This window comes from Pavona decussata, unplaced genomic scaffold (genome assembly GCF_977016875.1).
Source record: "Pavona decussata unplaced genomic scaffold, jaPavDecu1.1 SCAFFOLD_143, whole genome shotgun sequence".
NCBI lineage: Eukaryota > Metazoa > Cnidaria > Anthozoa > Scleractinia > Agariciidae > Pavona > Pavona decussata.
The window spans coordinates 3,334,147-3,347,021 of NW_028145556.1; the positions used below are offsets into that span (position 1 = coordinate 3,334,147).

Consider the following 12,875-nt stretch of genomic DNA (forward strand, 5'->3'; position numbering starts at 1 on the left):
TATGTGCCATAAATAGGTTTTACGTTTGCTCATAAGAAAATAATTAAGGTGACAATCGGATAGAAAATCAACAAAGATACATTAAAGTCATCACAGGCAAAGCAGCACTCCCTGGAATATCCAACGGGTGCCCCCGCATTTCTTCAAGTGAACCGCTTACCAGCCTATGGCTCAATTTTAACTTCGCCTAAAAAAAGCCATCTTATTGTTAGGTTGGCTCATGTGCCACTTCAATTCGCAAGTGTAAACCAGCTGTGATTTCAGCGCCATATCTTTGTACATTTTCTAAAAAATGGACGCGTTGGAAAACCTTGCGATATCGCAGCAATATATAGTTTCACGTAATGTGTCTTTCCATCTTCGTTGTTGTTTTTAATCGCCATATTTAAACTCTGGGATCACTATAATTGGCTTACCGCTGTTGCGGTATTCCTGCCTGATTTAGCATTTATTATTCCTTGTTTCAGCATATACTTATTCCTTTATTTTTCTGTATCTTGTAATAGGCGAAGCTAATAAAATAAAATAAATAAATGGAGCTGAAATTGCCGCTACTTTACACACGCGATTTCAAACTTCAACTTGAGCGCGACGATTGATCCTTAAATAATTGTCTTCTAACCTTAATAAATGATTGGTAAAAAAAAAAAAATCGTGCAGCGTGTTTAAGCCAATTAGATGAAACTAGGCCTAATTAGGCTGTTTGCCATTTGTAAGGAAAATTTAAAAATTTCGTTGCTGGGATGGTTATATCTTCCTTTCAAATTAAAACTAGAAAATGTCAACAGTGTTGACCATGCACTCTACGCTAAGCGTTAATTGTAATGACGCTCTTTTCAGGTTTATCTGCCGTGTGTGTTGCAAACTAAGAAGCGCTATGTAGGTTACATGTACGAGACTTTGGATCAGAAGGAGCCAGTGTTTGATGCGAAAGGTATTGAGACTGTGCGGAGAGATTCCTGCCCTGCAGTGGCAAAGGTTTGTGTCAGTTGAAAACGTCGGCCATGAAACGGCCATCTAATATCTGGCAAATATTTCATGTTAGGATACCACATAATCTCCCTGCCACTCAATCTTGTTCCTAGGATCCTCTCTCTTTCTCCCTTGAGAAAGCACCACTGTGTAAATTTGTACAAAAATAATTGGGAACTTAAGCAGCGACGACGACAACGCCAACGAAAACTTCACCTGAAAAGATAACTTTACTTCATTTGTGCTGCTTCGCGATTATTTCAACTCGTTCAACTTCTACAGAAACGGCGAACTACCCAGGAACCAAATTGGTTGCAGTAGCGTTCAAGTTAAGAAGGAAAATAAAAAATTCATCGTCGTGTGTTGACGTTCTCTACAAAACCTTGAATATGGTCATTTCACGTTGTTGTTTTGCAGAAGACGGCAAAGAAATGTACCAAAATTTAAAGCGCACGTGCAGAGCGATTGTTTTTGCTCATTAAATCTATTGTTTAAGGCGTTGTCGTCGCCGTCGTCGTCACTTTAAGGCTGGTTTCCATATGATCGCGGATCACAGATCGCAGATCGCAATAAGGTCTGCGATCGTCTGCGATCATATGGAAACATACTTCTGCGATCGTCTGCGATCCTGCGATTATGATCGCAGACGATCGCAGACGATCGCAGAAGATAGAACATAAAGGCTGGTCTCCATATGATCGCGGATCGCAGATCGCAGATCGCAATAAGGTCTGCGATCGTCTGCGATCATATGGAAACATACTTCTGCGATCGTCTGCGATCCTGCGATCGTGATCGCAGACGATCGCAGAAGATAGAACCATGTTCTATCTCCTGCGATCGTCTGCGATCCCATGCGATCAATTGCCATTGTGCGATCATATGAAATCTAAATTTTGGCGATCCGCGATCGAAACGCATCCCATAATATTTCGGGTTCTCTCCCACGATTCAACGCTCGTGTGTTTGATGGTAGGAACGGTCTATGTAGCAACAATCATTTTGTTGTCATTTCGAGGAATTTATGGAGGAAGTTGCTCGTTATGAATGTGTTTACAATCGCAGCAGAAAAGATTTTAAAGACAAGAACAAAAAGGCCAACTGTTGGGACAAAATCGGGCAGAAATTTTTATTTATCGGCCGGGGAAGCGGAGGCCAAATTTCGCAACATAAGAACTGCGTACGGTCGTTATCGAATCCAAAACCGATGTTTTCGACGGTTTTAGAGCTGACGACGACTCGCTTCATGACAAAAAGAAGAAGTAAATTTGCTTGCGGTAAAATTTCTGCTCTTCCACGTTCGCGATGTTGTTTGCTTTTCAGCCTACACGCGCGTGTATATTTGACATTTCCGCGCACCAAAACGTATGGCTACGGTCGGCTCTGCGATCGTTGCAATTATATGGAAACAGCCTATTTTGCGATCGTTTGCGATTGTTTGCGATCTGCGATCGTCTGCGATCGACTGCGATTATATGGAAACCAGCCTTTAGATAGAACATGGTTCTATCTTCTGCGATCGTCTGCGATCACGATCGCAGGATCGCAGACGATCGCAGAAGTGTTTCCATATGATCGCAGACGATCGCAGACCTTATTGCGATCTGCGATCTGCGATCCGCGATCATATGGAAACCAGCCTTTAGTTCCCTTGTAGTCGGACTCATGAGCAAACCTTACGGGTGCACATATGCCAGAGAAATCAATAGTGATACTGACCAGCTTGATAATAATACGTTTATTACAATTATCGTTAAAGAAATAAGTGTAATTGTTTCCAGTTTTGTTATTGTCTTGCGATGGTGGTCAAATGTTAAAAAACGTCGTCTTCTTGTATATGAAGTTGAGCTGAATCATTGTGGACTCAGGTCATCGCAAGTGAACCTAATTCTCGTTGAAACGGAGTCGCAAATGTACTCAAACTGGAACCTTAAGTCTACATGCGAGATTGTTCAGTTTTTGGAGCTTAAATTACAAGTCAAGATGTCGTAGGAAAGAATTCTGATTGAATTAAATTATTTTTTGTTTTAAAAAAAAACCGCCTTTAGAAGGGCTATTTTGAGGAACGACACAGGCATTTGAAAGCACAGTCAACCACACAAACTGAAGATGGTATTTCTCTGGCCAAACCAGCTATCACCGCACATCAAACGCCAGTTTACATTCAGCTTTATCCTCTCGCTTTTCTGGAAATTGTAGTTGAAGAGAAACATTTCAGATCTTAAAGCTGTGATGAATTCGTGGCTCTAACGGGATTTTGGATTTTTGTCGATTTTTCTTTCTTTGACCTCAGATCCTTGAAAAATCTCTGCGAATTGTGTTCGAGGCACGTGACCTGTCTTTGGTGAAGAAGTATGTTCAGCGGCAATGCACAAAGCTAATGGAAGGACGAGCTAGTCTCCAGGACTTCACGTTTGCAAAAGAATACCGCGGCATGAAGAACTACAAGCCAGGCGCATGCGTGCCAGCTCTAGAGCTAACGAGGTTAGGCTGAGAGGAGACTGATGAGAGTTAAAATTTTATGACTCTTATTATACATCGCGAGGAATAAAACTCCTAATCAATCCCCGGCCCTCATGAACGATCAACTTCTCACAGTATAAAGTAATTGGGTGATATACCAGAATAGTCCCACAATTACTACTTTAGCAAAGCCTCAGTCCAGACACAAGAAAGGCTCTGCTCATAGGGTTTTCTATGTCTATTAAAGAACCATATTTCAGAGCAGTTGGTTCTTTGTTTTTCAGCAATAAGTTCGCTGCATAACTAAACTAAGGCCCGGTTCAAACGCCGCACTTCACATGAGCCGAATCAGCCGATCTAATTCGGATCGGCTCAGCACTTTTTCCCGCCTGGCCTGGCTCAGCCGGGAATAACGGCTGTGGACGGGCTTTGATTCAGACGCCGTACTTTACATGAGCCGAATCAAATGTATAAATTATAACAAATCCGCAATTTTCTTCAGTCATAATATGCTTCAGTGCATTCACTTCGGTTGAATTAAGTTTGGCCTCTGAATCAATTCAGCCGGGATTAATAATTTGGGTCGGTCTAAATTCGAATTCGATTCAGTTCATGTGAAGTACGGCGTCTGAACCGGGACTAAGGGTGCGTTCGATTGACCCTATTCCGGAATAGGAATAACATGACAAGTAACCCCTCACAGGAGGTTTTTGTTGTTACTGGAGTACAAAATGGCTTTTAAACTCAAATGTGTTCCGAAATTTACTTGAAAGATAAATCTAACCGCCATTCCTCTTTTTTTTTATTCCGGAATACGATCAATCGAACGCGACCTAAGCTATATTTCGGACGAACATACAAGCACATGCGTCCTACGCTTAACTCGTGCTTTTGTGGAATGACATAACTAAATGGACTCAGTTACTCGAAGTCTAAGGGCGTTGCGATGTACAGTTTTACAAACTGGAATCTAGTATAAAATTTTCACAAAATTCCAACATAAAAAGCTCCTTTTATCTTCTCATAGTGTTCGCAACTTTGAGGGTTACTAATTTGTGTTGTTTTGTAGACGCATGCTCAAAGAAGACCGTAGATCAGAGCCCAGGGTTGGCGAAAGAGTCCCGTATGTTGTGGTGTATGGCAGTCCGGGCTTACCTTTGATCCAGCTTGTGAGGCGGTCAGTAAACAGAGCAGAACCTGTTTGATACTTTCTTATTTCTGCATTTAAAGTTAGTGTTTGTACAGGATTCTAGCACGCTTTCCGTCGCGTGTTGATGCGTGACAAGCTCCCATCTGGCCTTGTAGCTCAGTCGGTAGAGCATCAATGATTAAATTCTGGGAGTCATGGTTTCGAATTCTACCACGGTCAAAATGTTTTTCTTTGTCTCGTGCGGACATTTTTTACGAGGAGAATGCTCAGTAGGAAATCAATTGGTTTCCTTCCAGCGCTTAAATTCACACTGAGTTAATTCTCCGCTTTCCCAGCGGGCCATTTGTTACACATGCGTCCTGAGTACAGGTTTTCAGACGTAAGCATCTGGTGTGGTATGTGGAGTAACATTGTTATTGCCTCCTACTAGCTCAGTGGCTAGAGAATCACAGCTGTGTGCAGAAGTACGTGGGTTTGAATCAGGCAGTGTGCGTCACGAAATTCGACCAATCAGAATGGGTTTGAATACTGTCTAGGTCTTGTAAATGGCCAAGCTCGCCATGGGTCTCAGCTCCCAGTAGCTCATTGGTTGGAGCAAAGTTATGGGTTCGAATAACATCCGAGACTCGTAAATGGCAAAGCCTCTGGTGCAAAGCTCGCCATGATTTTCCCAGTAGCTCAGTACTGGAACTTCCGGCCTTTGTTAGGAAGGTCACATATTTAACATCAGTCGGGTATTTTCTCTGGGAATAAGTTGGGCGTGGTGATCTCCTGTGTCCCATGCTCTAGACAAATTGTTTGTAGTTTACTGACAATGACTTCTCTTTCGTTCCCAGACCCCATGAAGTTCTCCAAGACCCCGGCCTCCGCCTGAACGCCTCTTATTACATCACTAAACAGATCTTGCCGCCGCTCAATCGCGTCTTCTCTCTTATTGGCTTGGACGTGTTCACATGGTAAGTACACTCCACTCCATATCCTAGGCTGGGACAATTATTTACCGAATTACAGAATGGTGTTAATTTTTTTCACGTTTCAAGTTTGCGCTGCTTGACGATTTCCTTTTGCTCCGCTTCTTCTCTTTCCCCTCTCGTCGCGTCTCATCGCGCGCGCCCAGGCGAGGGGTGCAATTTTCGCGTGCTCGCGTGTTTTGCACTCTTTACTATCCCTAAGAAAAATAAGGGCCTACTCGTAGTCTTAAAAAAAATGTTTGGTCTTCAATCGAAAGCGTTACGTGAATGTTGTCAGTTCCAGAATGTGGCGATACCTGACAGTACTTCGATACAGTTTATAAGCCGTCCAGTATGCTTTTGAACTTAAGTTGTTGCAGTCGTTTCTGTCTTATTTTGTATTTGCTTGTTTGTGTCTATGAACTCCATTTGTTATTATGAAATGACTGAACTTTTACATCCCGATCACTCAACAAGAATCGCAACAATTAAATACCAAAATCCGCAAAATGACCACTTCGCAGATACAGCATATTTTTTGTTGGTCGCCAATTGGACTGTGTTCTGTAGTTTGCTACTGTAGACACCAAGCTTTCCTTTGGTTCTTCCAGCGAAAGAGTGTGAGCGAGTGGTGCTCCCACGTCATAAATACTGCCCTCACCTAATCTCGTACCCAGATCTCTCAGTGGGTTCGCCTGACCCGTGGGAGATCTGGGTACGAGATTAGCCCTGACCACCTCAAGTCATTTAACAAAGTAAACACACACTTGTTCTGTCATCATTTGTAAGGCTGTAGTTACACTCGCTCTGATTTACCATTTTTTTTACAGGTACGCAGAGCTCCCGCGTATTGTTCGTGTGGCCCAAATGCCGACAGATGCAGGAAACAGGAAAAAGGTTTGTGTTTCTTGAGGAGATAGCGCTTGCATGCGCCCGAAATCCAGTGAGCAATCGATTTTCGTGAAACTTAACAAAAAGAACCTGGAGAAGATGGCGTCCTTTTCCTCCATTACGTATATTTGTAGGCAAAGTCTGAGGTGATAATTTTATTGACCCGCGCCCGAAACGCTGTGGGGAACTCGAACTGAAGTCTGATTACGAATAGGCTTGTTTTGTGTGTTTGGTCTCCGTTTACCCAATTGTAGAGTCGTTTCCCTCTTTGTTAAATGTTGTGTCATTCAATGCGTTTCTTACTTTTTAGTCTGTGGATGAGATCCTAAAGTGTGACCATTCAAATGAAAGCTTCTTAGCAGTACTTTCCTGTGGTGCTGTTTATTATGCTGTACAAGGTGGTTCTAACTTTTAAGTCTGTGCAAGGTGAAATCCTTAAGGTGTAAATCTTAAATTTTACTGAGCAGTACTTTCCTGTGGTGCTGTTTATATTGTTGTACTAGGTGGTTCTAACTTTTGAACCTGTTAGCGTATAGTACAATCCTCAAAGTGACCGTTCAGTTGAGAGCTTTTGAGAAGTCCTTCCTTGTGTCGTTACAGACATCTGGGAATTTCGTTGATTCTTTTTGATAGTCTGTCCACTCACCCGGCAGGGCACCATTTCCCAGTACTTCTCTACAATGACGTGTCCAGTTTGCCAAGAACTTACACCCACGGATCTCTGTACCAACTGTCGAGCCAGCCCTCAGCTGTCAGCTGTTACACTCATGAATCGCATGCGTGGCTGGGAAAGGACTCACCAACACCTAGCAGAGGTAAGCTGTGATTTGTACATTTGGTAACATTTTCTCTTCAGATTTGTTTCAGCTTCTGTGAAAGATGCGTTATGATGTTGTAATCACGTGACTTGTGCGTTTTGTGAGATTTTTTGTTTTCCTTTTCAGCTCTGTTTCGGCTGCTTTGGATCACGTGACATGAAGTTGCGTTATCACGTCATAATCACGTGACTTGTGCGTTTTGTAACATTTTTTGTTTTCCTCTTCAGATCTGTTTCGGCTGCTTTGGATCACGTGACATGAAGTTGTGTTGTGACGTCAAAATCACGTAACTTTCTCGCCTTGTAACATTTTTCCTTTTCTCTTCAGATCTGTTACGGCTGCTGTGGATCACGTGACAACAAGTTGTGTTGTGTGTCGTTGGATTGTCCGGTGTTTTACAAGCTCGCACAGTGCACACGTGATATCAAGTCATCTCAACATCTCACGACGATTCTGGACAGCTTGTAACACAGCATGGATGATGCTGATGAAGACTTCAATTCCAATGCGATATGTGTCCTCAATAAGTTCTCTGTACTAAATACATTGTCACTTAGATAAAAAGTGACGACAATAATAATGAAAACTAAACAAATGAATATACAGCTGCATGCCGGTCTTTGCCTCGGTGTCATTTTCAAACTTTCTAATACAAGAACTATGATCCACTAAACTTTAAAGTGCAAAATACTTATTGTTGCTGATCTAATACTAAAGTACAGGAAAGTCAAGCGTTAGGTTATTGATACGATGCAAGGAGAAAAGAACAAAAAAACAACAGGATGAATCATAATTTAATCTGTCTTGTATGTAATAGAAGCAAGACTATAAATTTCGTATTATCAAAGTCTATAAATGTACCGCACATTTGAAAAATATACGTCAGAGAGAAATAAATATTGTCTTAAAACTATACGTATCGAAGAGTTGTCAGTATGTTGTATGCAAGCAAACTTGTGACGTCGCAATCTCGCACCCAGAGTCCTCTGGCTTTTTGGTCAGCGGGTAGTCGCAAGTAGAGACTCTGAGGAACTCGAAAAAATTTAATTTTTTTGAATGGCTGCCCCGCAACAGTTTGTATTGTTTTACCGCAGAAATTCTGCGGTAATAAAATTCCCGTTCCCCAGAGTCTTCCCTGGCGGCATACCGCTGGCCAAAGAGCCTGAGGACTCTGGGTACGAGATTGGTGACGTCGAAATTCGGCTCGATTACCAGCCGTTGTTCGGGAAATGAGCCCGCGCGTAATCCGAAGAGAAAGGAAAACCGGACCCAAGTGAGCAGCGGAAATCAAGCCTACGTCTAAATTAACCGTATAAATGAGAGGGGGTACACTTAAAAGCGATACTTGTTTCTGCATTATTTCAGAAATTATTGTCTCTTCGAGGTATCAGTCAAAAGGTAGCAAACCTGCGATGGCGTCGGGTGAAGAGCTCATGTTGGTCTTCATTGCATGGTTTTTCATGGGTTGCGCAAAAATCTGTCAGAATGTTCTCTATAAATGAATTTAAGAGAGACTGATTTAAAGGAGATTACATTACGGATTTCAATTTGAAAGTTAAGATCAAAAGTTTGACAGCAAAGTTGCTATCGGTCACACCCCGAAGTGCTCTTGTTCTCTGGGTCTGTGATAAACCAAACGCAAAAACAAACCAAACTATACTGTTAGCTTCAGGGAAAAGATAATGTGGGGTAGAACAGATCTCCAATTGAAGGGTACTGTGTTAATTGTTTTTCAACTCATTTCCAGAAAGCAAGGTGCGAAGGCGTCCATGTGAAATGGTTGTTACAAATTATAAATAGAACGGCCGAAACTAGGTTTGCTCATTCCACTAGTTACCAACATCAGTGAGAATGCAAGTCAAGTCCAACTTAGACGGTCAGTAGAGCAGTATTAAGGAAAAACGGGAAAAGTGAGCGTTGTATATTAACGTATTGAGAGCGCACAGTTAGTCGAGGAAAACAAATTACGGTACCTAATTCAGAATTCCATAACATTGAAGAGATTTATGCCCCCGGGGGGGTACTCGCATAATTTTTAGCTGGGGGTGTGCTGCTGGGACTCTGAGAACCTTAACCTATACTGGACCATGTTAATCTTTATTTTGCAACCCTATTCTTGAGTAAACACCGAAAATACCTACCCTTTCCTAGACCTATTTCCGATTTTTAAACGTCATTTACCGGGAAACTTTTCTCAGACTAAATTCTTCAAGCAACTGATTAGTTTCGCAGAAAATAATACCCTATTTTAGGCCAAAATTCTCTGATTTCTATGCCCTATTCGAGAGTAAACTCGCTTAAAACCATACCCTTTACAGCGTCACATACCTATATAGCTCATATCAGGAGCCATAATCAGGGATCCCTGATTATGGCTCCTGCTCATATATGGGAGTACCCCCCCCCCCCCCCCCTCTTCCCAGTTTTGGCCACACCCACACTAATGTGTTTTCAAGAGTGTCCGTTTTCATCTCGGCGAAAACGAAGCAAAATATATTCATCCACACCAGAATTTTCGTTTCGTTTTCTCGTATCCACACTAAAAAGCCCTTTTCAGGGATTGTCCTTAAAGTTTTCTAAGTGGCTGTGCCCTCTTCTTTAGTAATTTTTCTTTCTTGTATTAATGTAACACTGTAAAATTTCTGGGCACGAATAAAGATTGTTGTTGTTGTTGATAAAAACGAAAAACGACTGGGGCCTGGGATTGCGCATGTGTTTACATCACAAGACCATCCGCCATCTTTGATAGATTTTTCTTCAGTCATACTGCTCCATGCTTTCGTTTACTGTTGAACACACTCGCTTATATTTCTGAACAGTAAGACACAAACATGGCTGAAACCGATTGGTTTTTTTTGCCTATTACGACCTTATTTTACTCTCCGAAGTATTCTTGGTTTTCACATGACGTCATAAAAAACTGAAATTCATAACTAAACACAATTTTGGGTTTTTATCTTCATCACATATAAGAAAATCTAAATTTCCATCGGCTTGCTTGTTTTCAGCAGGATAGCATTCTTTGTTTTGAAAATAGAGCAGTTTGAATTTTAGATTTTTGCGCAGTGCGTGACAGAAGGATTGCTGCTCTAAACATGTCACGTACATGAAAACATGGATTCGCCTCGTGTTTTTTTTAGGTCTGATCAGCTAACATGTAATAGAAGCGTAAATGTCAATGTGTGAAAGTTCAGCAGAGAGAAGAAAGGCTTTGAAATAGCCAAGGTAAACTCCAGATGTTTTTGCTGGTTTCCGGCCGCCATGTTGGTGCCCATCAGACGGGGCACCAACATGGCGTCCCATACTAAACTCTGTTATTTTGCGTGGTACATTTTCTCGAATAACTCGATTAGGAGATATGGCACAGCCCTGTGGCTTTCACACGTTGTTTATGTATCACTCTTCTACAACCTATCAATTTCTTGACTTTATCTATTGAATGGTTGAGGATTTTATTTTTTCACTTGCGTGACGATGTGTGAGGTGAAAACCACCTATAGGTGATCGCGGTGAACTGCAACCAAGCCTTTTTTCCACACGATACAGCCTGGTTCCATAGCTTGGTTGCTAAGCGAACGAAAGCTTTCAAGTTTGTTGCTGTGCTTGAAGAATCCTCAGTCTTTTTCAGCCATCGATTTCCAACGTTTTAGGATCGAAGCAAAATGTTTATCAGCAGCATGGCAAAGAAGAAATCTTTGGAAAAAGACTCACTTTACAATTTGCGACCTTTGCCGTCTAGAGGAACGAGAAAGCGCAATCCTGACGAAGATTTTATTCTGAGAGGTCGACAAACACCTGTGAGGTGAAACCGTAAAAAAGTTTGTTTACGCTGATCAATTCCTGAAAAAAAGGACTGTTTAAGTCATTTCATCGTTTTTATGGCCCAAAGTATTTTAGCCAGGCCTGATGTCAATTTAAACCAAGCAGAGATTTCACCGGTATGCATTAAGCCTGGGCTTTTCTAAATTCGAAGCCTGAGTTTATCCATATGACGCTGAAATTTGAAAGGAGTAAGGAAATGCCTCATTTTACATTTGTATTAATGTACAATATTTGCATGTAGTTGTACCCACAGCCTATGGTTTATGGTTTACGTATAAACAAGTGTTTAGGGAACATGAATGTGTTCCAAGATTATTGTCTGGGATCAGAATTTGTTTTTTTTCGCTTGGGAATCGTTAATAGCTGTTTTTATTGCTCCTGTTCGGCTGTAGTTCATTTGTGCACCTGCAGCACCCGTTTGGCTCCTACTACAGTAGTGACAAGTTGCAGACTTAGATAAGATACAAATGTCTTGAAGATTATAGGTGGCTTGCAACCAATCCATGGAGATCCAAAAAAACACTGGCATGATAGCCATATTGGATGACAAAACAAAAGGTTCTGTCACCCATCATGACTGCCACACCATTGTCTTTTGGATCTCTGGGGATTGGTTGCAAACCACGTATAGTAAACGTCACAAAAGTCAGTAAAGGAATGGAAGACGATATTTTTGTTGTGTTGTTTATCTTGCAGACTGAAACCACAAAATTACCGAACCAATTCAGAGATGACAATATCCACCACAGGAACATCACAGAAGAACAGCAGGACTCCTTCACGGCAATCAGTGAGCTTTCAAGACTTTCACGAAGAGTTTGATGAAGAGTTTGATCAGGATGATTTAGCTTTGGATTTGTCGGAATTTGATGATGGTCCTGATGAGGAACTCTTAAGACTGCACAGTAAACACAGTGCTAATGATGAATTTCTTAACAGAAGTGGTAACTCAGACAGTTGGTTTATGAATCCAGTTCATCGTACAACAAGCCCACCAGTCGATATTGAGAAACTTGCCCGTAAGAAGCCTATAAAGGCTGCTGTTTTGAAGTCATCTATGGAAGGAAATATCACAAGTGATCCAACTGAAAATATGAGAAAAACACCCATAAGAAATTTCGATCTATCGGTTTTTAGAAATGCAGAGAATCAAATGCTGTCCTCGAGAACTCTAAGTGCTTTAGCAACACCATATCAAGAAGACTTGGCCAGATTACGTCTGGACAGGTTGCGACTGGAGGAAGAAAGACTTCTTAGAAGGAAATGCATAGATGAACTAGAGAGAATACGAGGTCCTAAACCTAGGTGGTATGAGTTGAAGACTCCTGAGTTTCACCGTGAAGCTAAGAGAAATAATGATGTATTGTCTTCATCGGGACATTATGAAGAGATTATGGAATATAGGGACCAGCTTTTGTCTTCTTTAGGGGAAGAAAAGATTGCTACTAGGTGATGACAGTGTTCAAGTGTAACAGTATAGTGTATATTAAAAGATCGTTTACAGAGTTATGAAAGGAATGTAGACTAGTTTGTCTTAGAAATTTAATAGTGGAATTGAGATGACCTTTTAAATTTGTTGCTTGACAGTTTGTAAATGTTTTGATCCATATGGATGTAAATGTAATTACACATAGTACATTACTGGGGCTTCCTATTTTCTGTTGTTAAGACTGAACTAAATTGGTGCAAAACACACCACTTGTCTATTGAGGAGAGGTTTGTATCCTGGAAATGATAAATTATGTCAGTGAAAAATATGACAACAATATCAATTTATTGACAAGTATGAGCATGTCAGGGCTTCATGCA

General features: G+C 41.3%; 2 protein-coding genes across 3 annotated transcripts in view; both read left to right on the forward strand.

The window, feature by feature from the left end:
• LOC146466625 (DNA polymerase zeta catalytic subunit-like) overlaps positions 1–8,159 on the forward strand; it is a 42,967-nt gene extending 34,808 nt beyond the window's left edge. For both annotated transcript variants that reach the window (XM_085127170.1, XM_085127171.1), the window contains exons 28-34: positions 841–978; positions 3,266–3,456; positions 4,505–4,612; positions 5,422–5,541; positions 6,366–6,432; positions 7,080–7,241; positions 7,572–8,159. In XM_085127170.1, the coding sequence (XP_084983296.1) occupies positions 841–978; positions 3,266–3,456; positions 4,505–4,612; positions 5,422–5,541; positions 6,366–6,432; positions 7,080–7,241; positions 7,572–7,712 (927 nt within the window). In that variant the 3' untranslated portion in view covers positions 7,713–8,159. The remainder of the gene's footprint in view (positions 1–840; positions 979–3,265; positions 3,457–4,504; positions 4,613–5,421; positions 5,542–6,365; positions 6,433–7,079; positions 7,242–7,571) is intronic.
• Positions 8,160–10,819: 2,660 nt separating this feature from the next.
• Positions 10,820–12,875, forward strand: LOC146466626 (uncharacterized). The gene is made up of 2 exons (XM_085127201.1): positions 10,820–11,046; positions 11,763–12,875. Exons 1-2 carry the CDS (start codon positions 10,907–10,909, stop codon positions 12,517–12,519), a joined length of 897 nt encoding a protein of 298 aa, XP_084983327.1. The 5' UTR covers positions 10,820–10,906; the 3' UTR covers positions 12,520–12,875.